The sequence below is a fragment of the Galeopterus variegatus genome, unplaced genomic scaffold, assembly GCF_000696425.1.
Source record: "Galeopterus variegatus unplaced genomic scaffold, G_variegatus-3.0.2 Scaffold525, whole genome shotgun sequence".
In the NCBI taxonomy this organism is placed as follows: Eukaryota; Metazoa; Chordata; class Mammalia; order Dermoptera; family Cynocephalidae; genus Galeopterus; species Galeopterus variegatus.
In genome coordinates this window covers 466,586-494,328 of record NW_007726636.1, presented here as the reverse complement: position 1 = coordinate 494,328, position 27,743 = coordinate 466,586, and the positions used below count along the sequence as shown (strand labels likewise).

Below are 27,743 nucleotides of genomic sequence, written 5' to 3'. Positions count from 1 at the left end.
ATCCCTATATAGGGATGGCTGGTTGGCTCACTTTGGAGACCACGATGCTGACAACACCAAGTCAGGGGTTAAGATCCCCTTACCGGTCATCTTTTAAAAAAAAAAAATCCCTCTCAACACCCCAGAGCTTGCTGAGCTCTGCAGAGGACACTGGCTTCAGTCAGTTAACTCCAGGTGCCTGTAAATTCAGCCAACTTTCCTTCTCCACTCATTCCTCCCCAGAGGAGCCAGCTTTTTCCTTCCTCCCATGTGAGCTGAGCCCCTCCATCCCTGATAGACAAAGGCCTGCCTCCTTCAAGCCTCTTTCCTGAGGGAGACCCTGCTCACCCCATCAGAAGCCCCTGGCCCTAACAGTTGGCAGTTCCCGGAGTCGTTTCTCTTCCTTCCTGCCTTTGAAGGCTGAGCAGCTGCCCCGGTCCAGTTCCTCCTGCTCTCTGGGGTCCCCCAGTAGCATCATAATTAGTTTTTCAGATCTTCAGCTGTGCACCCCATCTGGGAGTATTTCCCGGTCCCCTGACCCTCAGCAGGAAGACCTGTCTATGATCTTAGCCCTGTGGGAACCCCGAGGGTAGAGAGGTGGTGGAGAAAGGACTGATCCCTCCAGTTTCCTCTCATTCCTGCCAATGACACCTAAAATAGACATCAAAAATACTGCCACTCTCTGTCCTGGCCACCTCGCCCCTGTGCCCACAGCCCCAGGCCGCTCTCCCCTCAGGATGGGGCTTCAGGCCTGGTGTGACAGAGCCAGAGGCGAGAGGAGCTGCCTTGGTGGTTTTATCTGTGTTCAGTGCAGCTCCAGGGACGAGTATCTGTAATTACAGCTCTTGGAAGGTCACAGCTTTCGTTTCATTTTTGCAGTGTCGTGAGAGAAGTTCGAGCCTCTCTTCTTATGTGCACAGCCCCCGGTTCAGTCTTCCCGAGCCAGCTAATGGGTTTCTAGGAGAGAAAAGACAGCAATCAAAGATGTGCCCACAGGCCAAGCATGGTGGCAGGGAGAGCAGAGAGCTCAGGAGAGGCCAGACAGCTGAGTGGCCCCCAGGGGTGAGGATGGGGGCGGCTCAGAGGGGCAGCGCCTGGCCACAGTTGTGTGGCCTCTGAGGAGGACTCCTCCTTGAGATTTCATCATCTGTGTCCTGCGCTATGACTGTCCCTGCCTGCCATCTCTTGAGTCCATCCCTCCTGACTTGGCTTTCTCCTGCCCCCCAGAAAGTATATCTGGAAAGGCAGCCCCAGAACCGTTTGTACTTAAAATTGGATGAGGGCAGTTGTATGAGGCAAAAGTGATAATTAAATAGCACCCAGAAAGGCTGCCTTCCAGGGCAAAGCATGGTCGTGTTTAGGTTCTCAGATTCCACCCCATGCCAGTGGCCACATCGTATTACCAGGCCATTGATGGGCGTGAGGTAGCTAGCTTTCCTACTGCAAGTGAAGACAGGGGTTTGGTCCTCATTGATAAGACTCTGCTCAACTCCTGGCAATTCTGTTTCAGGAGAAAGGCTCCCCTGTAGTAGGCACTCCTGCCTCCAGTGGAGCCAGGCCTTTCTTTCCTGCTCATATTATGCTAATCACTCCTTGCAAACAGGCAGACTTTGTAGGAGGTTTGCCTGGTTTTAGATGAAACATACGCCTTTGAAGCATAGAGCCACAGTAGCTAAAAATATCATCTCCCGGCTGTTGATCCTCTCATTTGTAAAATGCATGTTTCCATTGTTAAATCTGCAGCAGCCCCCTCTGGGGAGAGGGAAGCTCCATAGTTGCTGGGCCAGAGACTGGCTCCCGAGCTCTGCCCTGAGACTCTCCATCAGGGAGCCAGGACAATCTCAAAAGTATAGGATTCCAAATACTTTCTTTTTTGTTATGTAGAAGTATTTAAACCTTGTAAAATAAAAATTGAAATAATGTGGAAAAATATAGTGTAAAATGTGAAAGATCCCTTACCGCCACTTCTTCCCCAACAAGTAGTAGCCTCTGTCAGCTTCGTGTATTTCCTTCCAAAAATCTTTCTGTGCATTTATAGACATGAGGCTTGGTTTGGTTGTGGTTTCCAGCCATGTATCCTAGACTCAGGATGGCTGTGTGGCTCGCCTTGGCCTCACCCCATCGCGTGCGTCTTTGGGCAGAGCTCATCGCCCTGAGGATCCTGACCTCGGTTGGACTCTGCCCTCTGCTCTCTGGGCCAGAGCACAGTGGCTCAGGGTCACTCCCCCTCCTCATGGAAGCCTCCACATCTCGGTGTTGAAGTCTGCCCCCTGTGTTTCTATATGTGGGCAGTGGCGTGATCCTGGGGGGTGGGGAGCCAGCCCCTCACCCACCTGGCACAAGCTCTGGTAAGGAGGGCCTGGTCTGTAACCGAGACCCAGACTAGGACACTTCCCCCAGGGTGACTTCCAAGGACGCCTCATGTCTGAAGCCCTTTCTCATTCTCATGCACTTAATCTGGTGAAGATTTCCTAGGCTGGCAAAGAACACTTGGAGGAAAAGCCTATTTCACGCATCTTAAAATTCCCTGAAAATGACTGATCACAAAAGGAATTTTTCAACCACCTGACAGGGCCCTTTCTCATTCTCATGCACTTAATCTGGTGAAGATTTCCTAGGCTGGCAAAGAACACTTGAAGGAAAAGCCTATTTCACGCATCTTAAAATTCCCTGAAAATGACTGATCACAAAAGGAATTTTTCAACCACCTGACAGGGGCTGGGGGAGGATACAGATAGGAGAACCCCCCTCTATTTGGCCGCAAATAACTGAAATCATCCCCTCTGGGTCGCTTTTGTCCCCACGCTTCTGCCATGGCTTCTCCACCCTCCTAGCCCTCTCAGACTCTGATCTTGTCACCATCTTCCCGGCCGCAAATAACTGAAATCATCCCCTCTGGGTCGCTTTTGTCCCCACGCTTCTGCCATGGCGTCTCCACCCTCCTAGCCCTCTCAGACTCTGATCTTGTCACCATCTTCCAGGAGACTGCAGCGAGGCTGCTCTGATATTTGCTCTTTGTTAACAGTCATGAATATTCATGTTTAACTTCCCATTCTGTTTTCTGACACTTATCTCAGTGCCCTTTAAGTGGACACTTATAAAGAGCCGCAGAAAACAATCTCAGTTCATAAAATTTCATAAAACCCCCAGATTAAAGATGTGAAGTCCAGAAAGGAACTCATCGCTCTAGCTCCTGATCAGGGGACTGCTGTCATCTGTGGATGTCAAACATAGCCAGAAAGGCAGCCTGGCATGTGCTGTCTCCCCCAGGATGCTTGTGCTGTGAGAGGTGAGCCCAGCACATGGCTTCCAAAGGAAGCCATGGCCGGAGGTGAGGTCGACCGTGAAGCTGAAGACCTGGAAGAGTCCCGGGCAAGCGCAGGTCTTGCCCAGAGCTGATCTCTCTTTCCTTCTGTTTGAACAGAGGAAGTCAAGGCTGTGCACCACGAGCTTGGGACCACTATGGTAGAGACCAGCAGAGAAACAGAATGAAATGCCAGGCAGAAATTTAGGAAAAACCATGGCTGGCCATTAGCTTAGTTGGTTAGAATGCAGCCTTATAACACCAAGGTCACAGGTTTAGGTCCCCACATGGGACCTCCATGTGGTCTTGGTGCCACAGGCAGTCTTCAAGTGACTCCAGTGTACAGCCAGTTTCAGGAGTCCCTCAGTTAGGGGGTGTTCCTGGCTTGGGGGGCCCTCCTGGTTCTGGAGGGTAAATGTTCAGACTTCTGGGTAGGTGAGGACACTGGTGGGACAAGGATTGGTGGCCCTCACTGAGTGTGGAGCTGTAGCTGGGCTCATGGATCCCAAGGGCAGAGCAGTTGAGGTGCCACCAGAAATCAAAATGGCAGCCCCTGGTTGGAACTCCTTCAGAGTGCATTAAGTGCTTTGGGGGAAAGTCACCATGGGAACATGAGATATTTATCAGTGAATCACTGATCACCCGGGACCCTACCACAAGGACAGCGCATTTAGGTAAATACTTTAGAGGAAGGACGCACTCTCACTTTGGGACCATAGCCATGGGAACACCAGGGCTGCTGGACCCAAGACGGGCACGGGGCTTTAAGGTTAGAGGAGGAGAGTATGGTCCTGCTGTGGCCTTAGTGTTTGCACTCAATGCTGACGAAGGTAGAAGAAGGACACTCGCCATCTGTAAATGTTTGTGGTTGTACAGACAGCAGCGGGGGGCGATCCCTTCGTGTGGAACAAAGGGACTAGTTTGGGAATAATGGGATGAATCAAAGGAAAATGTGAACAGAACAGCTTAGTAACAGGAAGACGGGTGGGGCAAGGGGCATTCCCAGCCATATGAGGGACAATGGAGCAGCTCCCTAGGCTCCTGGCCCTGCTGTTACTCAGAAGCCACCCCAGTAGCTTGAAGGGGGAAAGGGCAGAGATGTGGGGGTGCTTTTCCTTTACCTGCCCCAAGACAGACTCTCTATCCCAAGGAGCCTGCATGAGGCCACGTGCCATGGAGTGAAGGGTGTCTGCCATGGGTATTGGAGCTGCAGGGACTAGAGCTGTCAGATGGGTAGGAAGAGAGGCTGGGTCAGGGAGACTGTTTGGCAGAATGCGACCGGGAACTCCGGGTCAGGGACCCAAGTTCTGACCCCGCTGTGGCCCTGGCTGAGTGGCCTCAGGCCAGTCCTTGGCTTCAGTTTCTTCCTCTGTACCGAGAGGGGGCTGGAGCATGTGAGCCTGGCCAAAAGATGGCAGGGGCGTGGAGGGGCAGGCAGGCCTGGGTCAGGAAGGAGCATGCCAGGCTGTGCTGGCCTCTGCACAGGCAGGGCCCACCTCAGCGGGGGAAGCTTGGCACGTTCACAGGAGGAAATCCCGCTTAGAAGGATGGGAACTCAGAGGGCTTCAGAGGTAGAGAAAGGTTAACCATCAGCCGAGGAGACTGTAAGGAAGTTGGAGCTCAGTGATCCTGTTGCCCTGGCAGCATCAGCCCTGGATTCAGAGCACCAGCTTTGGCTACATCTCCCTGGGCACCAGGAGCTGTCATATTAAAATCCCCCCTCTTGGACCTCAAGCGGCAGCTGGTCTGGGACCCACACTCAGGAGCTGATGCTCCTAACAGAGGTTCCTGGGAACGTGATGCTGGAGTCTCTCCCAGGTCTGAGTTTAGTTCCTGGCTGCAAGCTGTGGATACAGCTCCCAGGCCCTGCTTCCCTCCTGTCCCCTTGGAGACAAGCCATCACCCCAGCAGAGTAAAACTAAGCGTGGACCGCAGGCCAGCACTGTCCCCACCAGGTGTGGACAGTGCCTGCCACCCACAGAGGTGGCCCCAGAACAGAGGGTGGAGGAGGAGGAGCTGGCTTGCAGTACTCTGCCCTGGAAGCTTCTGGAGAAATTGAGGCCGCATCCATCAGAGGCCCCAGTGATATCTGTAGCAAAGGTGTCCCCAGACCATCTCCATGGGAAATTATGTCTGAGCCCCTGTGCCAGGTGAAGGGGATGCACAGACGAAGGAAGCACGCGAGACCCGGGCTAACAGTTCGCCAGGGAAGTTCCGCTTTATTCAAGGACTGCGCGTACATTTATAGGGTGCTGTGCTCCGGGGCGGAGAGAGAGTGGACAGGGCGGTAACTGATTGGACGGGGCTGGGCAGGAGGTGAGCCTTGACCTGTGACTGGCTGAGGTTTGGCGTGGGCTTGGGTGTTGGAGCCAGTGGGCGTGTTTACTGCGGAGAAGAACCAGGAAGGGCGCCATATTGCCAGGGTGTGTCCTTTGTTCAGGCGCCCATGGGGTCCCTACACCAGGGGGCCCTGGGCCTGCGAGGCAGCAGCTGAGCTCGGTTGCTGGGGCCGGGCTCACCTCTAACCTGTGCTTTGCTTGGTTTCTCTGTTAAAAGGGGCACGGGGCTGAAATGACACCTGTCCCATGTGGGAAGGATTTACGTACATGTTGTGCCTAAGGTGGAGAATGCGCTCACCACGCTCACCACTGTTATTTGTGGCCGCTGTGAGGAAGGAAACAGTGGTTCCGGCCTGAAGGGAATCCCTGTGGCAGTGGAAGGCATGAACCCACCCGGACCCGAGCCTTGGAGTGTCCTGTGCTTCTCAGAGTTGATCATCATGGAGACAAGAGGATTTCCTTTAGGAACCTTCTCTTGTCTTTGTTAGCTCTGAGGGTTCTGCACTCAGAAGCCACAGGTTTCCCTACCCAGGGTTTGCGGCCTGGATATGACGGCCTCCAGTGCAGGGGCCAGACCAGCCCTACTCCTGCTGCCTGCCCCTGTCTGCCCCCCACCGACATTGTCCTCTGTACGCTGCCTTTCCCTCCAGCACCAAGACACTATCTCATCTGGGTTCCCAGGGGTCTTTACTGTCTCCAAGCCCCCACCATCTGACCAGCATCCAGCCAAATTCTGGGGTATCTCCATGTGGGATAGAAGGTGCAGCCTCTTTTCTGAGCACAAACCCAGACCTGATTGTGTGTCACAGGCCCACTGGGTCCCCTCTGAAGGCCTTACAAATTCTGGAAGTGCTGCAACCAGAACCAGACAACTCACCAAAGCCCCGATAACAGTTAAAAATCTACCTGACTCCAAAGGCCCCTTAGTGTGCAATTCCACGTGCAAGCCAAATTCCACAACTAAACTGAGCCGGGCCACCTTGTCCCTTCCTGGCCATTAATTTTCTGTTCCACAAGTACCCATCTCTCCATTGCCAAGCCCCAAACCTGCTGTGATGGGCCAGCTAGCTGGGACTGGGGGGCTGACTCCCCGGCTGCCTCAGTGAGACAGTTTGGTTTTCTGCAGCAGCTACTGGCCAGATGAGAACTACCCTGGAGTGCTCTAGATGAGCCCAGCCCAGGTGTCTGTGACACCCCCCACCCCTACCCTGAGCGTGGCATGGCTCCTCTTGAACAGAGAGACGGACAGCTAAGAGGACAAAAGGCCACATTCCACCTCATCTCTTCCGCATCATCCATCCTGTGCCCCCGTCCTCCATCCCCTTTCTACCAGCACCCAGCAAGACCTAGAAAACAAGTCCTCTTGCCACACAGCAGCCTCCTCCCACCCCCATCCCCCCAAGAAACTTTTAAGTGTATCAGACACATCGACTGCATTAAGCATGATGAATTTTTAAGGCATGAGTTGGCAGGGTTACCATGGCTGCCTTTGCCCTGAGGGGCACACTGCCGAGGACTGATTGAAATAAATAAAACAGACTTACAGTTTTCATACTTGCAAAGCAGAGTTGGGAGGGACAAGAAGGAGGGGGAGCAGCAAGATGCAGTGAGACTCTGGAGCTTTCTGAACTCCAGATGGGGGCCATGACTTGCTCTCCCACCCCAGGGTTATGCTAACCCGAACACCACTTTCTCTAAATTCCTAAAGGATCCCAGCTGTTGGACAGAGAAGAGGCCCTTTTCTGGTGGAAATGGCTCTGGGCCTCCTGTGTATTTTTTAGGTTTGGTATTAGGTTGTAATACCAGGGTCTCCTAGGAGAAGTGCCTGGGTCGCACTGACCTTGAACCACTGCAGGGGACATGGACACCAGCCAGTAGCCAGTGTAGAGGGGAAGTGAGGGGTCGTCTCTCTGTGCATGGTGCTGGCCTGGGAAGTGAGCCGCAGGCAGCTGGGGATGGAAATGAAGGAGGGAGGCCAGGCTAGAGGGAGAAGGGAAGGAGACTGTCAGCAGGGAAGCTGGGGCAGGGGAGTGCTCTGGCCCTACCCGTGAGAACGCTGGACCACAGGCCCCTGAAGCTTGGTGCCCTCCTGCCCATCTGCCCAACCCTGGGGCCACTGAGGGCAGTGGAGTCCATCCACCCTGCAATCTCCTACCAGGCAGTGTCCAACCAGCTCTGAGAGGTGCCTTGAGCCAGGACTGTCTGCCCAGTCACCTGTTAGAGCTCTCCCCACCCCCGGGGAAGAGCTGGCAGTGGCCAACTGTTCACCTCATTCCCCACCAGAGAGCAGGACTTGCAGGCAGGTCCCTCTGGGGCCAGTGAGCTGGAGAATTGGACCTGCCTGGGGGAGAGATGGAGGGCATCGGGTGGCCCTAATGCCAGACAGCATAGAAGCAGACGCATGAAGAACCAGGTGGGGCAGCGTAGGGGGCTTCTGCTGAGTGTTTGGGTGGTTTGAGGAGTTCTGTATCAGGTTCCTGTGGCCCAGCCTAACGAGGCACCAAATGAAATCATCAAACCCCTGCTTCTCATGTGGCACTAACAAGGCACGACTGGAAGGACCCATGTCTGTAAGCTGCCGGCTGGTTCTGAGTCCTCTGTTGGTCGTGGGGCAATTAGCCCTGAGTGGCAGGCGGGGGATGAGTGGACTGGACGCGTCAATAGCAGCAGGAGGGACTGCCAGGTGGGACGGGGGTGCTCCAGCTTTCACACCCACCTCTCAACGTCGGCATCTCTTTCTCTTGGAGATCTTTGGAGTCCAGAGTCCACCCACCAGCCCACTGTTCTGCGCTCTGTGCTGGTGGCCATCTTGGGGTCCACAAGCTTGTTGTTAGGGGTGGTCGAGAATGTCAGAGGCTCCTGAGAGGAATGATCGCTTCACCCTTCATTTCCCCTTAAACTTACCTTGAGGCCATCGATGCCCTTACCACAACCCTGCCCAGTGGCCTTGTGTTAACTGGCCAGAGGGGCCGGCTAGGCGGGGGCGTTCCTCGGCCCCCAGCCCCTCCCTCTGTCCCAGGCTGAACTCTCACCCAGAACATCCCCATCGTGGGTCAGCCACGTCTCCTGCCTCTGCCTCTGCCTTCTGCCGCTCTCTTAAACAGGCCAGGCCTGAGGAAGGAGGGTTAACGGCAGGGCTGCCGCCTGGGCTGCCCTGTGAGTGGACTGGCTCCTTCCCCAGCCACCCTCAGGTCTATGCTCAGTGTCATAACAATCACGGGCTGGCGGGGGCGTCAGCCTGCCCTTACTTGGTGATGGGAGCCAGAGGAGAGTCCTGGAAAGGAGCCAGCATGAGGATCAGCTGACAGTGGATGGCGGGGGCTGTTTCTGGCCTTGGTGGCTTTGCTGTCCTCTTTTCAGAGGGTGTGGGGAAGTGGGGTCATGAGAAGAAGTCTTACATCTTCCCTGAAGCCACATGGCAGGGTCCAGCTTCCCCAGGGGAAGCCAGAATACTTGCTCCCCAAGAAGGATCCCACGAGCTCAGCACTCTGCCCTCCAGGGCCCTCATCCAGCACAGGGCCCCTGCTCCTGCGGACAGGCCCTGTGAAGGAGCCCTTTCCCCAGCTCCTCCCCGTGCAGGCTCCAGCTGTCCCATCCCACGAGCTCAGCACTCTGCCCTCCAGGGCCCTCATCCAGCACAGGGCCCCTGCTCCTGTGGACAGGCCCTGTGAAGGAGCCCTTTCCCCAGCTCCTCCCCGTGCGGGCTCCAGCTGTCCTCAGCCTCCACACCCTTACTGCCAGGCCCCAGGTGAGTCTGTCCTGAAAGAAACTGCTCACTCTCCCCCCACTACCAGACAGGCTTCCTCCTGCCCTGCCCTACAAGATGAACTGCGGCCACAGGAGCTGAGCCGGTAGGAAGAGGCCTCTCACTGCACGACAGCCCCCGACCCATGCCCTTGGAGAGCCATATCCATGCAATGGCTCTTCTGCCCTGTACACACCCTAGGGAGGGGGGTTAAAGCCACAAGGAGGTCTTGTCCTCCAAACCAAGGCTTGGCTTTGTCTGAGTTGGTGGTCTGTCCAGTCCCCGGAGGAGCAGTGGCGTGTGGCCCCTTTCCCACCACCCAGGCCAGGATGGAGAAGACAGCACAGGCCCCGTCAGCCTCGGCCCAGGCCCTTCTCCCACCACCCTTCTCTTACCAGGAGTCGGGCCTTCTCCTGCTGAGCCAGGCCACGTGGACTTAGGGCGTGACTGGCCAGTCTAGAGCCACCCGGAGGCCTAAGGCCCCAGGCTCCTGCAAGACCAGTTGACACCTTCCTCCTCCCCCCTGCTGAGGCCCATGTTTTCCCTGAAGCAGGGCTTGTGCGTGGCCACCAGGCAGGAACCAGGAGAGCACCTTCCACCATGCCACCACCGAGGCCTGCAGCTGTCCAAGGCTGGAGCCTGGTGCATAGTGATGTTTGGTTTTTTTTTTTTTCTTTCTTTTTTTTTTTGACTGGTAAGGGGATCACAACCCTTGGCATGGTGTGGCCAGCACCGCGCTTAGTCAGAGAGCACACCGGCCATCCCTATGTAGGATCCGAACCCGCGGCCTCAGCGCTACCAGTGCCGCACTCTCCCGAGTGAGCCACGGGGCTGGCCCTATGGTGATGTTTGAAGGGACAGTGGCACAAAGGCTCACATGGCCTGGCAGTGGTGGTGCAGCCACTTCCATGCAGACTCTGCTCCAGAGCTCAGTGTGGGTCTAGGCCTTGGCCTTTTGAGGCTGCCTTAAAGAAGGGGATCTTTATAGGCAAGGCGGTGTTGTCTCAGTTCTCAAGGAAAAGTGATGGCTTCATCTCTTGGATTCTGGGGGGTCCAGAACAGGCTGAAGGCCATGACTCCCTTGAGAGCTCCTGGTATGTGGCAGAGGAACCAAAGAGGTCCTTCCTGCCCCAAGCATGAAGCCAGACCTGGAAGTAGGGGAGCAGCTGTCCCGGCAACAGCAGGAGGCCCGAGAGGAGAGGCAGAGCATGTCCATGCAGGCTCCTGTCTGTGCATGAGGGGCCCTGCCCAGTGCAGAGCCCCAGCTCAGGCCAGCAGCTCCACTGCCACCAAGTGAGGGGACCTTCCTGAATGGGTGTGCACCCCTCTTTTCTGGACACTTCACTCCTGCTGTTCCTCAGTCACCCTCTTACCAATTCGGCACACTCTTGTGTGGGCCCCTGCCCTCCTCCAGCCCCAAGGTGGGCCTCCAGGATGGTGCCAGAGGTCCCCATGGCCTTGCAAAGCCCATTCCGGTTCCCTCTCACCTCACCTTTCTGTCCCCAAGTACTTTCTACCCATTGTCTCATGATGAATAGCACTTTAACATGGGTATTAGAAAATATGGGCAAATGTTTAATGCTTGCAAGCTGTGTTCCATTATTGACGCTATGCTTGAGAGCCAGGCAGGCAGCTCGAGCCCGGCTTGGGCTCAGCAGAGTAGTGATGACACAGCAGCCCTGTGAAGCAACCATCTGCCAGGCCTCCACCCAGCAGGGACAGCCCTTGGGGCCTGAACATGACAGGCACCGAGGAAGCAGAGTGGCAAAGAGGAACTCAGGTCGGGAAGTCGCCTCCCCTGGGTCTGAGTTCTCTGTTCCTCCTTCCCTGGTCAGCTGTGTGACTGGTGGCATGGGTCCCCTCTGAACCTCAGATTCCTCTTCTCTGCATGGGGGTGATAATCATATACCCTGCCCAGGTTGTGTGAGGACTCAGTGAGAAGCCCCAGGAGGAGCTCAGAGCCTGGCACCAGGCATGTGGTAACTCTGAGGCCATCCATGCAGGTCCTGTCATGAACTTGGGATTGAAATGAAGTGGGCCCTCCTTCCCCCATCCCCACCTTCTTGGCTCAAGAGGAGGCATCCTGTTCAAGTTTCAGGGCTCTCCAAGATATGGCCCACCTGACCTACTGTGACTCGCCTTCCCCTCTACCTTGGGTGCCCAGGACGGTGCCCCGAACCTGGTAAACCCTCAGTGTGTGCTGCTCTTTTTGCCACCTCATCCTGACCTGGTCCAAACAGGTTTGTTAACCCCCTCGACACAGTGCCTGGCATCTAGCAGGGGGGTCCCATGAGCTAGCTAGCACTTTCGCTGTTATTCCTGTCTTCTTAAAGCTTTATGACCCAGCAGTCTGGGAGGTGTTTTCCTTGTCCCCAAACATAGGGTGGCCTTGAGATGAGGCAGGCTGCAGCCCCCACCTCTGTTTCCCTCCTGCTGCTGCAACCCCTCTTAGTGGAGCCCCTCCAGGTCCGCCCAGTAACCAGCATGGTCAGGGGTCGAACAGTGTCCAGCGGTTCCTAGCTTCTCCCCCCGCTCCCCTTGTGGTGTCTTCTTCAGCAGCACTCAGGGGGGAGACTCCCTGTGAGGAGGCTGGGTGCGATGTGTTGTTGCCGATCCTTCAGGCTGGCTGAGCACGTGCTCCAGAGTCTCCTGCAATGAGCTGGCCTCCAAGGTACTCCTTAGCAGAGGGAGAAAGCAAAGGAGGTGTGGGCAGCACAGCCAGGCCCTGGGCCTAGCCTGGCAATGATAAGGGGAAACTATTGTCGGGGCATCTGCTTTCTGCAGACCACAGCATACAGGAACCTGCCTGGGGATGAGCCAGAGGGGCCATGGAGCGGGGAGTAGGGGGCATCTGTGGGCCTGTCCTTGAAACCTCTGACGGAGGTGAGCAAGTTTCCTCCACACAGCAACGACCAACAGCAGTTACTGAGCAGCTCCTGAGTGCCAGGCCCTCCTCATGGGTGGAGGGACACAAGGATCACAGACAAGGCCTGCCCTCTGCAGCTCATGTTATAGTGGGAGAGACAGACAGGAACCCTGAGAAGAGCGTATTAGCATGACGATCCCGTGCTGATAAGTGCTGTGAAAGAAACAGGGCTTTCTCCTAGAAGGGCTGGTGGCAGGGCAGCACGTCAGACAGGCCTCACTGGGACCTGAGGCTGGAGCCAAGCCCCACATGGCGGAAGGAGCCAGTGCGCCGGTCCCTGGGCACATCAGCCAGAGCCTCTTGGCCGCAGCAGCTAGGTGAGGTCGGGAGCAGAAGAAAAGCCCAAGAGGCTAGAACGTCATGAGTAAGGGAGAAATGAGGCTGGAGAGGAGCCGAGCAGCAGGTGTCAGATCTCACAGGCCATGCTGAGCAGCGAGGCTTTATTTTAGATCCACAGGAAGCCATTAATGAGTCTCAAGCACGGAGGGATGGATTCTGGTTGGCACTTTTTAGGATTGTCCCCTCAGTACATGGAAGGCGAACAGCAGGGGTTGAGACAGGCCAGGAGACATCTTAGGATTGGCCAGACAAAAGCTGGCTGACGTTAACCCCAGGCCATGGTGGCTGAGAGGAGACAAGAAGGTCATGGAAGGCGAACAGCAGGGGTTGAGACAGGCCAGGAGACATCTTAGGATTGGCCAGACAAGAGCTGGCTGACGTTAACCCCAGGCCATGGTGGCTGAGAGGAGACAAGAAGGTTGAAACAGGCTGTGCTTTGAAGGTAAAGCCCCTGGGCCTGCCAGTGGACCCAATGGAAGGGCTGGGGGGTGAAGGATGACTCCTTGGTTTAGGCTTGAGCAGCGGGGTGGGCAGTGACGCTATTTACCGAGGTGGGGAAGGATGGTGTGGCAAGTCTACAGGGATGCCAAGAGTTGGGTTGTGGCCCTGTGAAATTTGAAATGCCTGTTAGGTGGCCACTCAGGGCTGTATACTGGGCAAGCAGATGTCCCATCCCGAGGTCAGTGGGGGCTCGGAGCAGGAGAGTCACGTACAGGAGTCTCTGGTCTAGAGAAGGCTTTGAACAAACACATCCGTGGGACCAGCTGACACCACCAAGAGGCGCAGCCTAGGGAGAGAAGAGCAGTAGGGCTACCCGACATTAGAGGAGGAGTTGCAGTCGGTGAAGTAGGAGGAAAACCAGGACAGGGTCATGTCACTAGTGGCAAGAGAAAGGTGTTTCCAGAAAACTCCATCCCTGACCTTTTGTAGTGCCATCAGCATTCCCTGGGTTCTCTGGGACACCAGGAGGCCTTGGCACCCACCTCTCCTCACCACCACCCCTTGCCTGTCACTGGCACCCTCCCTAGCCCGTCCTCCCATGAGAGCACCGCCCCTGCCCCCAGGCTGCTGCAGGTCCTGGCTGGACTGTGGTCCCTGGGGAGCGCTGCCTGGCAGCAGCTCAGCTGCTGGCCCTTGTCATGGAGACGGCAGCAGCTGCAGGCGACGGGCATTTGTGACCATTTGTCAGAACGCTCCCCTTCCTCCCCAGCCTGCCCTTCTGGAACATTTCTGTCCCACGGCCCTGGAGACAGGGCTTATCTAGGGGAAGGAGGAGCGGAGGGGAAGGAAGCACCATCTGAGTTCTGCAGAAGGGCCACCCCCTCCCTGCCTTTGGACTGAGGCAACCTGGCCAGGCTTCCCTCCTGTGGCTGGCCATCGTGGTACCACGTCCCCAGCACTGGGCACCTCATGTGAACTGCACCTCGTTTTCACGCTGCCCTCTGAGTGTTTCCCCTCATTTTACAGAGAGGTATCACCTGCAGTTGAGGTGAAGAAATTGTCGTGCAAGACCTTGAGATCACGCAGCTGGTGGCTGGGAGCACCAGGCTCTGAGGCTTTCACCCACCCACCTACCACCCAGGGAGCCACTCGGGCAAATGGCAGTGTCCCAGTGGTGTGTGCAGCAGAGACGAAGTGGCCCCTTGTTCCTGTGTCCACCACTGCCCCATCCCCCCAGTGTCGCCGCCTTGTTTAGATTTCTCTCCTGGTTTCTTGCCCAAGCCTGCCAGTCCCAGCTGGGGCAGGGCTGGAGACGGCCTGCCCAGCGTTTGTGCATCGTGGTTTGGCCTTTCCACTACCAACTGCGCTGGGATTTTTCCTGGGCTGGGGTGAGGAGGAATCTTCCCCAGCCTGGCCTCAAAACCATGGCTGGTATTCAAGGGAAAGCAAGAAACTGTCCTGATAATGATGAGTTTAGTATGAGTTCAGTGACCTGGGAGGAAGGGAACATGTTCCAGGCATGATGCCCCAAAATGCTGCTCATGTCACTCAGCACACGGGAACTGAGGTTTCGGCCCCTTTGGCTCATCTGCAGTGAGGAGGCCTCCCTGGAGCAGGGACAGGGAGGTGGGCGGGTGGACACCAGCCCCTACCTCCTTCCTTCTGGGTTTGCAGGAAGCTTCCGGATCCGTGGGACTCCCAGCGGGAGGTCTTCCCACCCCAGCTGGGAAGCCATTGCCCAGATGGCCTTCGGGGTGCTCTTCCCTCAAGGCCAAGTCTGAGGGCATGGTGGTGAAGGGGTGAGGTCAACAAGCCTGCCCTTGACACCACATGTCACCATTAACATCACCTTGCCCCAGGGACCCTGGAAAAGCTGTTTTTCTTCATTCTCTGGGTTTCTTGTTTTCCTTTATGTTTTTTATTTATTTTTTTTTTTTTTTTTTGGTGGCTACGGGGATCCAATCCCTTGACCTTGGTGTCTGTTTTTCTTTTTTATAACACAGAGACTCCTTTCCATAAAGCCCAATCCTTATCCCCTGACACTCTTACTAGAGGAGAGGAGGAGGAAAGGAGACACGGCCCAGGGGTTGATGGAGCCAGCAGTGGCCCTGCCTGATCCTGCCACCTTGTCCTGGTCACTTCACCTCCCGATGCCTTAGTTTCATCATCTATATAGTGAGGAAAAGAGTCGGGGTTGCCGTGAGGGTCTGCCCTTGATGGAGCCAGCAGTGGCCCTGCCTGATCCTGCCACCTTGTCCTGGTCACTTCACCTCCCCATGCCTGAGTTTCATCATCTATATAGTGAGGAAAAGAGTCGGGGTTGCCGTGAGGGTCTGCCCATTCCACCAGTACCTACTGAGCCTTCCTGCCTGCAGGCATCACTCCACGCCAGGGAGACGCAGCAGGAGTGGCACAGATCCCTGACCTCGGGGGCTTTCATGGGCATGGGGAACAGGAAACAGATGACCAGTATGTGGAGAATTTGTCTGATGAAAGTGAGCTCTAGAGAAATAAAGCCCAGAAGGGGGCAGGAGGGCCTTGGCTTATGTGGGGCAAGGGGTGAGAGGGTGCTGATGTTTGTGGGAGCTGAGGAAGGTAACTTAGGGCCCTGCAACACCATTGGTAGCCAGCGGCCCAGCTGTTTCTCCAGGGAGGGGGTTGGGGGAATACAGCCTGGGGGCTCTGGATTGCTGGGCCAGGGTGGAGGCTGTTGGGAGCATGAAGCCAGGCCTCCTGTGAACAGCACCCCAACGTCCCCCCACAGGCTTCAGAGTCAGGTTCCACACCAGCCCCAGGAAAGAGTAGGCTTCCCCGGGATGCAGAAAAACCAGAGGGGGGTTCCCAAGTTGAGGCCCAGCGTTTCCTGGTATGGCCTAGCCGTAATGTACTCTCTGCCTGTTTTCCAGGCAGCTCTGTCTCCTGCTGAACGCTGAGAACATCTTCCACTCGATGGCAGACATCCTACTCCGAGAGGAGGACCTCAAGTTCGCCTCGACCATGGTCCACACCCTCAACACCATCCTGCTGACCTCCACAGAGCTCTTCCAGCTGAGAAACCAGCTCAAGGACCTGAAGACTCTGGTACTCCATGTCCCTGGGCTCTAACCCAGGTTTAATCCTGTATGCCCCTCGGCTGGCCCCAGGAGGCCCGCGGAGAGGAGATGCGGATGGAATTGAGATCTTCCCTGGCCCCGTGTGAAATATGGATCCCCTGGTGAATAGCTACGTGTAAGCGCTAGTCATGGAGCGAGTCCCCACTGCTGAAGCCTCTGTCAGCAGAAGGCTCCGTACTCTGTCCAGGGCCCATGTGTCCGCCCTGACCCACCGGCGGCCCTGCCTTGTCCACTCGTTGACACCCACCCCAGCCCAGGCACTGCCCCTCAGAAACAGAGGTTCTGCTGTCTCTGGGCCCACCGCTGGATGATGACAGCCTCTCCAGGCCAGGCTTCCAGATTATAACCCTGCAGGGGAATCAGGCTCATTCTCTCCTGGCCCTTCTCTTGGTCTTGCCCCTCCCACCCACAGCTGGACACATCTGTCTCACAAGGCGCCTGTCATAAGTCAGGGTGTCCCAGGCTTTGGGTGAGGACGCACCTAGGGCTAGTAGGAGTTGAGGGAGATGCTCACCCCCCTGCAGGACGGAGAGATGCAGGCCAAGGGCCCCCAGGGATAGGCACCACCCCGCACGCAGGACCTCCAGGGCTTTCGTTCCCCAGGCTGGGCTTCAGTCACCACCTGGTGCCTCCTGCGAGCTCAGACCCTGCAGACCCTGCTCCCACCTCCCTCACAGGAGTCTCGGGAACATCCAAGCCTGAATCTGAGGGCGTCTGGGGCCAAGTGGCTCGGAACTGACCCAGACCACAGCCCTGCCTCCTCCTGTGGTTCCTTCCAGACATTCGCAGAGGCCTCAAGAATTTTCCTCAGGGTCAGGGGCTCTCCCGAGTGTGGGCTCAGCTCCCGGGCTGGTTTCCAGCGTCCTGGGTGTATGAAGTGGGCTGCAGAGGGGAGGAGGACACCCCCGCCCGGAGAGCCCGGCCTGAGGAAGCTTCCGCCTGCCTGCACCCACCTCACCCTCCCGGCCCCTCGGCCCTGGGACATAGAGCTCAGGGGAGGACAGTTACTGTTATTTGGCCGAGGGCAGAAACGCCAGCATAAAGGAGAGCCTCACTCCAGGCCAGGCCCTGGTGGCCACCCCACATGGCTCTGTGGGACCAGGAGGTAATGACAGGGTCTGAGGAGAAGCTTGTCAGTGTTTCCTTTGTGACAGCTCATCCCCAGCTGGGCTGCCAAACACAGCCCAGGGTGCTGAGCTGACGAGGGCCCCTGGTTCTCAGACCTGTGGCCCTTCCCCCAACAGGTCCCCGCATTCAGTGACCGGGTGGGAAGGAGCAGGGACTCTCCTGACTGCTCGCCTCTCACCCTCAGGAGAGCCAGAACCTGTTCTGCTGCCTGTACCGCTCCTGGTGCCACAACCCGGTCACCACAGTGTCACTCTGCTTCCTTACCCAGAACTACCGGCACGCCTATGACCTCATCCAGAAGTTGTATCCTTCCTCTCACCACTGTTGGGGTCTGACCACTGAGGGGCCCACAAGGGTCATCTGCTCCCTTCCTGTGTCATCCTCCTGCCCCTGCCCCTTTACTCAGCCTCAAGGGCTGGGACATCAGGGCCATGGCCACCTGGCCAGGGGCACTGGAGCCATTCGGGGGCTTCCTGGAGGGGAACTGGCCCTGGAGGAACCTTGTGAGTTGGGATCAGGGCTGAGTGAGCCCAACCCAGCTTGTGTTGGCAGGTGGTGCCCCAGGAGCCATCTGGGCGAGGACAAGCCCCAGCTCCTGCCCTGGGGAAGAGGCAGGTACTCTCAGTCCCCCGCAGATCCTGCTGGCCACCCTGTGCCTGGCCCAGTGCCAGGGCAGGGGTGGGAGGGAAGGCTTGGGAACGGGTAGCAGGGGGGGGACTGCTGCAGGCGGGCAGCCCATCTTAGATGAGGCCTGCAGGCTCAAGCTCAGGTATGGGACTTCCAGGAGCCACAGAGCAGCCTCGGCATTTGACACAATGGGGAGGAGCAGGCCAGACAGACAAGAGGCCTTGGGAAGGGGACCAAGCCCACACACATTCAGCACCTGCCCCATCGAAAGGCACATATAGGTTTTATTTAAACACAGAAGCAGCACAGCCTCGTCTGTGAATGCCTGCCATGTGACCCTGGATAGCAGCACTTTTTAGGAGGCAAAGCTGGCCTCTTTGTCTGATGGGCCAGGTGTTGGGGGTGAGGAAAGAAGGTCAGGTCTGGCCTTGGTAGGCTCCCCTCAGGATGCCTGCTCTCCTTCCACAGCCTGGATTTGCTTCTCTCAGCTGCTTGTGGGACCCAGGACCAACAGGCCACTGCCCCCAGCTCCACACGCTGCAGTCCTTGCAGCCCTGATGTTGCCTGCTGGCAAGCCATACACTCAGGCAGGAGCCGGGCCGTTCCTGCCCAGCCCTCCCCTGACAGGCTGCAGAGCTGTGATAAGAGCCTTTTCAAGCCCAGGGGGTGCAGAAAAGAGAATGGCTGGAGCGGAACCCAGAGCACCCGTGCAAGAGGGACAGCCTTGCTGCTTTCCATTCAGAGGGGCAGAAAGGCAGACAGGATAATAGACATATCCTCTGTATGCCACATCCTGCTCAGCAAGAACCAGGCTCTGTGTGCAGGACACCAGGGGCAGGTGGGAAGGACACAGAGTGCTCTGAGCTGCCCCGCCAAAACCCTGCATTCCACCTCTGCCACCTGCTTGTAAGGTGGGGCCAGCCTGGCCCCCCTGAGCTCCAGTGGCCCCTCTCAGACACAGGCTGTGCTGGCCCCATGGTCAGACTTTCCTTGACTGCCCACCCAGCGGGGACCTGGAGGTCACTGTGGACTTCCTCACAGAGGTGGACAAGCTGGTGCAGCTGATTGAGTGTCCCATCTTCACATGTAAGCCCTGAGTCTGGCCTAGCTTGATCTAGCAGGGACCACAGGCCCAGCAGTGAGCCTTTGGCCAGCCTGGAGCAAGGTCGGGGTGGAGCCACACTCAGAGACAGCTGGCTGAGGCTGGGGAGGGAGGGAGGGCAGTCACCCCAGGGATGCTTCTGGAATGTCAAGAATGTAAGACTGGGGATGACAGGGCTGAGAGACCAGCTGGAGCAGGTCTAGGGCACATGGCATTAGAATCTGGGTCCTGCCTATGTCTCTCAAAGTGGGCCTCATGGACACAGGCCAGTGCTGACCGCACAACCCACCTGAAGGTTGACATCAGGCCCTACCCCCAGGCTGTCCCAAGCCACCCCTCCCAGGCATGCTGTCCTCTGCCCAGGTTCTCTGAAGTTCTGGGCCCCCTGCAGTACTTGTCTTTGCCTGACAGCCATGTCCTTACATTTCTGAAAGAAGCGCTAGCATTTGCTAGAGCTGATGGGCAGGAGATGCCTGGGTAGTAGCACCCAGGCTGAATGTGCACAAGCGGCAGCTGGCTGGGGCGGGCACAGCTCCTGGAGCCTTGGTACATACAGCGCTTGCTCCCCAAAGCGGGTGTGCTGCAAATGACGCTTGTGTTGATGGCGTGTGGAGAAGCCGGGAGGCGGCTCTGCTGGTGGCCACCTTCCCTGCCAGGCTGGAGGCCCAGGCCTCCCACTCCTTGGCAGCGTCTCTGCCCCACCCACCTGGGCCCATCAGCCTTCACCCCGGATCCTGAAAGTGAATGCAGGGATGGGGGCCCCCTCCCCTCCTCTTCCCTCCCCCAACTCCTAGTCAAAGGGCCAGCTTCTCCAAGCAGCAGAGTACATCGGTGACTGACACCCTGAAACAGAAAAGCAGGAGGGAGACCTGTTCTCAGCAGAGTGCACTACAGTCTGTCCCAAGTGTGTTGCGCCTGAGAGCTCACTTCCTCAGGGCCTCCCTGGGTGGCCAGGCACCTGCTCATTCACCTGAGGTGATTCACCCTGACCATGGAGAAGCCACAGGCACCTTCTTCTCAGGCCCAGGGCTTTGTTGGGGAAAGGTGACTACAGCAGAGATGCACCCCTGGTCTCTGCCCAGCACCCATCCCAACCTTGAGCTGCCTGGGCCTTGCTGGTGGCTGACCTGGCCTCAAGGCAGTCCCTGCTTCCCCAAGGCCCAACTGGAAGAAAGGATTTGAAGCAGGCTCAGACTTTTGCTGGAGCAGCCAGGCCTGGAAACACCTGTTTAGGTCTCCATTGGTGGCTCCTCCTTCGTGGGGCAAGAGGAGGGGCTGTGGGAGGCCCTCAGTCCCCTGCTTCTTGGTTCACTGACACCCTGGCCCTAAGGCCCCCAGCGTCAGCCTAGACACCCTGCACAGCTGCTACTGGGGAGACATGTCCACTATCCGGAAGGACGTTGTGGCTTATGCTGCACAGAAGATGCCCTGGACTGGACCAGGAGACAGACCATCCAGTGGCTCTCCTGGAGAGGCTCTTAGGAGAGAAGTGAGAGCCCGTTTCGAGTCTGGTCTCCCCTTTGGGCCTTGGGGAAGCTGGGACTGCCACCAGCACAGCCCAGGCAACTTGGGTTGGAACGTGTGCCGGGCGAGACCAGGGGAGTGTCCTCTCCCTTAGGTGGGATGGTGGCAAGCCTGGTGTCTGAGGTGGACATCCAGAAGCACCTCCCAGACACTCCTGGGCTGTGGTGTGTCTGGCTACACACAAAGCAGTTTTCCATCCTGCCTCCCTTAAAGCTGTCCTAATCCACTGTCTTTCTCTCCAGCATACTCTATTTATAGCTCTCTCGTGCGGGCACGTGCAAGCCGACTGGGGAATCTGTTACACTACAAGCCCCAAGCCCTCTTATTACCAGGGAGGCAGCTGGGGGGTTGGGGGGTGTATGGAGGGGACATCGACTAGGCCCAGCAGCAAGTTGGGGATCGTCTGGCTGAGGTGACTATTGGAAAGACCAGACAGACCAGCAGGTGGTAGGGAAGAAGAAAGAGGTGAGATCATGGAAACAGCCGAGACACTGCTGGAGGCGGAGGAGCCCTGCTTCCCTCAGCCACAGCTGCCCGCTGGCCCCACACAGCTGGGTCCTCGGGTCCAGGGTGGCTCTGGCCCTCTCCTGGCCAAGCTGAGGCAAGGGGTCTGGGCTGGGTGTCTCCCACAGCAGTGCCAGTCCCCTGACCCCTGCCCTCTGCCCTGCCACAGACCTGCGCCTGCAGCTGCTGGATGTTAAGAACCACCCGTACCTGATCAAGGCCCTCTACGGCCTGCTCATGCTGCTGCCCCAAAGCAGCGCCTTCCAGCTGCTGTCCCACCGGCTCCAGTGTGTGCCCAACCCTGAGCTGCTGCAGACCGAGTAAGTGCCAGCCTGGGGCCACTTGCTCTGCAAGGAGGGAGGGGGCGGCTGAGGGGTCTCTGAGGTCTCCCTCACCCCAGTATCCTGCCCCTTTTGTCACTGTGGCTGCCACCCACCCCATAACCACAGAGTTGCCCAAACAGAGGCCCCTGGAGAGAAACTCCAGGGAGGGGGAAGAGCTCCTGCCCCAGCTTAGAAATGGGGGCCCAGGTGGCAGTCAAGCAGGAGAGCTGACCAGACCCCAGACAGCCCTCCCCACCCCCTCCTGGGTGGAGTGGGAGGCAGGGGTGCACCCGTGGCTCCCTGCTCAGGTCCTGCCCATGCAGTTAGTGGGTCCCAGGCTCTCCTCCACCAATAGGCCCACCATGGCAGCCTCTGGGCAGGGGGGTCCAGGCTCCCACCCTGAGCCCACTGCTGGCCCCGGCCCCAGAGCCTGTTGGGCTGTGTCTATATTTGGTAACCCTTGGAGGCTTTGCCTCATCCACAGGCATTTGGCATCCGAGATGGAAAATTTCACTTGTCAGGTCGCCATGGAAACAAGCAGAGCCACTGAGAAGATTTATGCTGAATGGAGCGTGCCCAGCTTGCATCAGATGCCCTGTGTGTCTAGAATTCCCTCCCAGGCTGTTAGAGCCACTCAGCAGGCCTGGCGCCTCATTCCAGCCAAGGGCCTCGGGTGTTTGCCCTTGGGATGGACAGGCAGCCTCAAGATGGGACTGCCCAGAGTCTCCTGTGCCTTCCGTACCACTGGGCTTAGGCTCTCTACCCCCCACCTAGCCTGGTCTCTGCAGAAGCTGAGTGTGGGTCACCTGACAGGTTGTCCGCCCCAGGCTATGGCCCAGCTCCTGTCTTCCCTACCCCATTCCCTAGCAGCAGCACTCCAGGGTGGCATGACTAGGCCTTGTCCCAGCTGCTCAGGGTGTCACTCAGGTAATACCCAGGAGACAGCATTCGGTGTACTGTGTGTCCCAGGGGAGCGGGAGGCGGCCATGGAGTTGGGTTTGCATTTGGATTCCCTCTGCCAGAGCGCCTCTGGCTCCTGTGACTCGGAGAGGGGCCCAAAGCCACACCGGCCTTGCTGGCCTGGCCTCTGCACCGGCCTTTCCAACACCCAAAGAGTGTTAGGGTCACGCTAGCAGGCACTTAGGAGGGGGAGAAGGAGGAAGGAAGGGCTGCTTCCCTGTGACCTCCAGTTTCCCCATGGGAACCAGCCCGCCTTCCTGGGGGAGGCTTCTGGGCCAGGCGACCAGCCCTCCGCTGCTAAGGGCCACTGCCACTCTCAGAGCTTGGCGTGCTACATCTCTTAGTCTGGGGAGGGCAGAGAAGGCTCAGGCAGTTGGACCCCTCCCCACACTCCCTAAGCCAGGGTAGAACAAGTTTGCAGAAGGAAGCTGGGGAAAATGAGGATTTCCTCATGAACTCCCATTGTCAGTCAGATGGAGGCCTCTGGGTAGAAGATTCTATGGGTCGGCGAGTGGTCACAGGCCCGTACTAGGATCTGATCCGAGCTCTGCCGTGCATTTGCGTGTGACCTTAGGCAGGCCCTATGCCCTCTCTGGGCTCTTGGTTTTTTCATTAGCAAATATACATCTGGACTATATGGGTGTGTGAGGCTCTTCTCAGTCTTCACAGGCTTCACTTCCCAGCTTTCTTTGCAAGGACCTAGGAAGAGGTATCAAGATAGGGGCACAGGAGCAGTGGGCGAGTGAGGGGCCTCAGCAACAGCTGGGGGAGCGGTCAGATTGCAGGGTTGGGCACAGAAGGACAGCTCACACCCTGGGAAGGGGGCTGAGGACAGTCCCAGCCCTGGGAGGGGCAGGCAGCTGGCAGACAGCGTCGAGTTGCCTGACAGGCCCGCGAGCCAGGAACAGCTGGGGAGTTCTGCGCTCACCCATCCCACATTCTGTGTACACAGGGGGCTGGCAGGGCTTGGGGACCATAGCCCCCTCCAGCTTCCAGGCCACTCCTCAGGGACCAACCATCTCCTCGGTGAGGCAGGAGGGAACCTCTGAAGAAAAAGCTGGTGACAAGTGTGTGAGTGGGGTGGCAGGGGAGAGGGCCAGCTCTGGGTTCTGGAATCCCAGCTCTGTGCCACAGGCTGTGTGTCCTCGGTCACTCGGTGCCTGAGAGTTATTGTAAACACAGAGAACATGAAGGGCCTGAGCAGTGACTGTGCCCATTAGGACAGGCAGGGAGAGGAGCCCTGGTCTCTGTGCTCAGAAGGCCCAGTGTCTCCCACCTCTATCCCTACTCCCAAGAGGTCAGGCCAGGAAGGGCCTGCCCATCACTGGGTACAGAACTTCTTGCCACCCTGAGAGCCCAGAGAGCAAGATGCACCCACTCCTCCCCACCCCCACCCTGGCCACACCTGTGCACATCACCCCAGGTTAGCCATCCATTGCTAGCATCTCCCTAAAATCCCCTAATCTCAGTCTCTCCCCTGGACCTAATGCTTTGGCTTACCTGAGTGTCATGGGGACTAGCATACATATCCGTGAGCACTCAGCATCAGACAACACTTCAGTGTCATCCCTGTGTCCTCCTATCTTCAGACCTGCACATCTCTTCCCCTGTCCCAGCCTAAATGGGTCAGGAGAGCATCTGGCCACACCCTGGGATTGGGGCTCCAGGCTCCAGGCTCCCTCGGCCTCCTCAGAAGCCCAGTTTGCTCTCTTGGGGCAGTAGCACCTGGATCACAGGGTTACTATGCCAGGGAGGTCCTTCCCCCATTCCCAGGGGAGTTGAAAGCTACAACTGGAGCCCACAGACTGGCCCCCTGGAGTGGGCATCACCCGGGTAACTTTAATCTCTGCTAATGCTGACCAGGAGGAAGGGTCTCGAGGCCCAGAAACAAAGCAGCCGCAGACTGTCCAGGATGTTTTCTGGTGGTGCCTCTTCAACAGGAAGGCAGGATAGGAACAGGTGTGGAGTTCTCTGCTAATGCTGACCAGGAGGAAGGGTCTCGAGGCCCAGAAACAAAGCAGCCGCAGACTCTGTCCAGGATGTTTTCTGGTGGTGCCTCTTCAACAGGAAGGCAGGATAGGAACAGGTGTGGAGTAGGAGGCCACCTCCGGGATCCAGATGGCATCTAGACTGTGGGAAGAGTCCCTCTGCCCCTGGTCCTGCCCCAGCAGCCTGGTAGACTGTCACAGATGCCTGTCAGGCTCTGGCTGTTGGTCTTCTGTGCTGGGCCAAGCTCATTGGTGAGGGTTCCATTGCAGGGAGCTCCATTGTGTTTCCCCCAAAATGGACTGAGCAGCCGATCTGCACAGGCCTTGATCTCCTGTGCCCTTGCTGGTCCCACCTAGAGGGGCAGAGTTGTAGCTAAGAGCAGCTGCCCGTCAGGTGCCTAGGCTGGGGCTGGGCACCAGGCTGGGCTCTTACACATTGTATCAAGGAATCTTTACAACCATACCATAGGGTGGCTTGTGTGGCAGTCGCCCCTTTACAGATGAGGAAACTGAGTCACATGTCCAAGGTCAAATGGCTAGGAAGTGGTCATGTTATGGTTAGGTCCAGGTGTGTCTATCTCCTGTGCCCAGCTGCTGCCTGGACCCCCCCATACTAGGGACTCTTCATGAACTCAAAGGGCCCAAGGAGTGTCTGCTTAGCTGAGCAGCCCACAGTCTTCTTGAGCCCCTCACCAGGGCCACCAGGTCTCAGGAGCTAGAAGCAGATACTGCTCAGCCAACACAGATCTGCTTCTCCAAGCCAGTAAGGGAGGAAGTGAACATTTCATGAGATTCTGCTGGAGGGATAGTTAGGAATGGGACAGGGCCCAAGGGGATCCAGTCCCCAGGGGCAAGATAAGTACTGGGCTTGAGGGGGACAGTAGGGCCACTACACTGTGCAATTATAGGAAGTACTGTACATACTGCAGTTGTACAGTGCACAACCTGTGCTGCTGTACAGAGCAATTGGGGAAGGTGGTAACAGGAGTGTAGGAGCCATCAGCATGTCCAGCTTTCCTTCCCCAAGAACGGGGAGTGACTGCAGTCCTCGGCCGCAACACTCAAAAACAAATGTCCTGCCAAGTTGAGGGCCCAGCAGAGACTCCAGAGATCCCGCTTGTCCCCATCCCTAGCCCTGCATCAGAGAAAGGGCCAAACTGCCTCCTCCCCCTTCTCCGCAGACCCTGTTCCAGGCCCCAGCTGGCTTCCTGGCTGGCAGCTAGCCTTGGCTTTCACCCCAAAAGAGCCACTCGTAAACAGGAAATGCTTCCCAATGCGATGCCTGCTCTGGGTGCCATTGCCAGCCCACAGGCTGAGGGTGATATCCAAGGAGCAGTGGTGGCTGTTCCCACAAAGCAGAAGGGGATGCTCATGGGGCTCCCTAGCTCTTTGGGGCTGGCTGTTGGGTAAAGACTGCCAGGCACGAGGCACCAGAATCCCTGAGGCTGAGCCCCACCTGCCTGTGGCTCTGCCCCGACCCCACTGCCTCCACCAGCAGCCCCACCTGTATGATACACTGATGCTGAGCTCTGCTCCCTCTTTCCAGAGATAGTCTGAAGGCAGCCCCCAAGTCCCAGAAAGCCGACTCCCCCAGCATCGACTACGCAGAACTGCTGCAGCACTTTGAAAAGGTCCAGAACAAGCACCTGGAAGTGAGGCACCAGCGGAGTGGGCGTGGGGATCACCTGGACCGGAGGGTTGTCCTCTGACAGGCCTGGCATGGAGAAGGGCCCAACAAGTGGTCCCATGAAGCACTCAGGGTCTTCAGACCCCCTCCCCAAGGAGCCCAAGGACCTGCCTCTCGGGCGGGACGGGGCCCAATCACCAGCCCAGGGCATGGTGTGGGGGACAGAGGCTGCTCTGTCCTGCTGAGCTCCTCTCACAGCCCAGCCCCACCCCCAGGCCCCCAGTGCTGTCAGCTGCACCCCAGCATTCAGACAGCTGGCTTCTCACCAGGGTGGGGCCACAGCCTCAGACGCCACCCAGGCTCTGGAATCAATCTCTTTCTAATACCCTCTTGCAAAAAGAGCTTGCCCTCCTCAGCCTGCCAGAGCTCTGGTCTTGTATATACACATGTGAACATGTGTGTATGTACGTGTGTGTGTACTTGTATGCACATAGGGACCAGCACAAGATCTTTTCTGAACGATGCTCGTGCACACACATGCCCCAATAAAGAAATGACAGAAAACCCTCAATCTGCACCCGCCTGCTCCTTCCCAGCTGCCACCTGCCTCTGCCTGGTACCACAGCTGCCCCAGGCCTCACCTTCTGTCCAGGAGACCTGGCTTCCTGGTGACCTCGAGGAGTGCTGGCAGCACCACCAGGGCCTGATCAGGGCCCACTCACCTGACGGGTCTGTGGGCCTGGGGCAGGCTCTCCACCTCTAGGACCCGCACCTTTCTAGACAGACCAGGCACTGGCCTACCCTGGAACCTGACCTCTGCCTCCCCCAGCCCCTAATCTGACTTTTCCATCCTACCTCCATCCTGGTCCCCGTTGGGCAGATGGAGCTGAGCCTCGGGAGCTTCGGAATGAAAGGAAATTAATTGCACACTGCAGAACACTTTGCAGATCACTGGGCTATAGACCAGTCCAGGGGACAGGTGCCCCAGCCCTTGGTTTGGCTGAGCAAGCTTCTCTCCAGCACCTGTAGGCAAGGGTTCACCTGTCCCAGGCATTGGGAAGTTCAACTTGGCCTCCTAATGAGCTCCCAAGTGGCTCCCACAGCCCTCTGGAGTCGGGGAGAAGCTTGGGCCTGCTTTTCCCCAGAGCCCCAGCATTTCACTGCCCAGCGAGGGTGGGTTTCCCTCCTGGAATCTCCAGGACGACAGGCTGTACTTGCCACCCACGTGCACACGCCTGCCTTCCCACACGTGTACCCAGGCATCAGGGACTAGGGACAATCCTCCTCAGCTGGTCCGAAACGGACCCCCCACCCAAGAGACCATCACCCCTCAAAAGCCTGGCCTTGTGCACTCCATCCGAGTGGCATCAGCACCGCTTGGAAACTTATGGAGAAGGGTCTGCGCCTGAGATGAAATGTCCCAAAGCGGGCGGCGCGCATGACCTGCGCCCCTGTTCTATGCTGCGTAGGTGTCCGGCGGTGGAAGCATGCACCGGGGACCCCATCCTGCCGCCGTGTGGGGCGTGCTATAGCCACTGTCCGTCTGTGAAAGCGCGGGAAGCCCCCGCCCGAGACCAAAGACTGGAAGGTGTCGTCGAGTCCCTCCCCGGGAGAGTGGGGGGCCGGGCCCCGCCCCAGCGCCGCCCCCGACCCGCCGTGGCGCCCGCGCTCTCCCGACGAGTCTGGCAGCGCCCGGGCTCGGATTTCAAAGCCGCGCTGGCCGGCCGTGAACGGGGCTGCGCCCGCGCGCCCTTTCCCACAGCCCCGCCCGCGC

General features: G+C 57.7%; 1 protein-coding gene across 1 annotated transcript in view; it reads left to right on the top strand.

The window, feature by feature from the left end:
• VAC14 (Vac14 homolog (S. cerevisiae)) overlaps window positions 1-26,540 on the top strand; it is a 119,366-nt gene extending 92,826 nt beyond the window's left edge. The window contains exons 15-19 of the mRNA XM_008569718.1: window positions 15,980-16,154; window positions 17,499-17,617; window positions 18,948-19,027; window positions 21,241-21,391; window positions 25,889-26,540. Of these exons, the coding sequence (XP_008567940.1) occupies window positions 15,980-16,154; window positions 17,499-17,617; window positions 18,948-19,027; window positions 21,241-21,391; window positions 25,889-26,051 (688 nt within the window). The 3' untranslated portion in view covers window positions 26,052-26,540. The remainder of the gene's footprint in view (window positions 1-15,979; window positions 16,155-17,498; window positions 17,618-18,947; window positions 19,028-21,240; window positions 21,392-25,888) is intronic.
• Window positions 26,541-27,743: the final 1,203 nt, after the last annotated feature.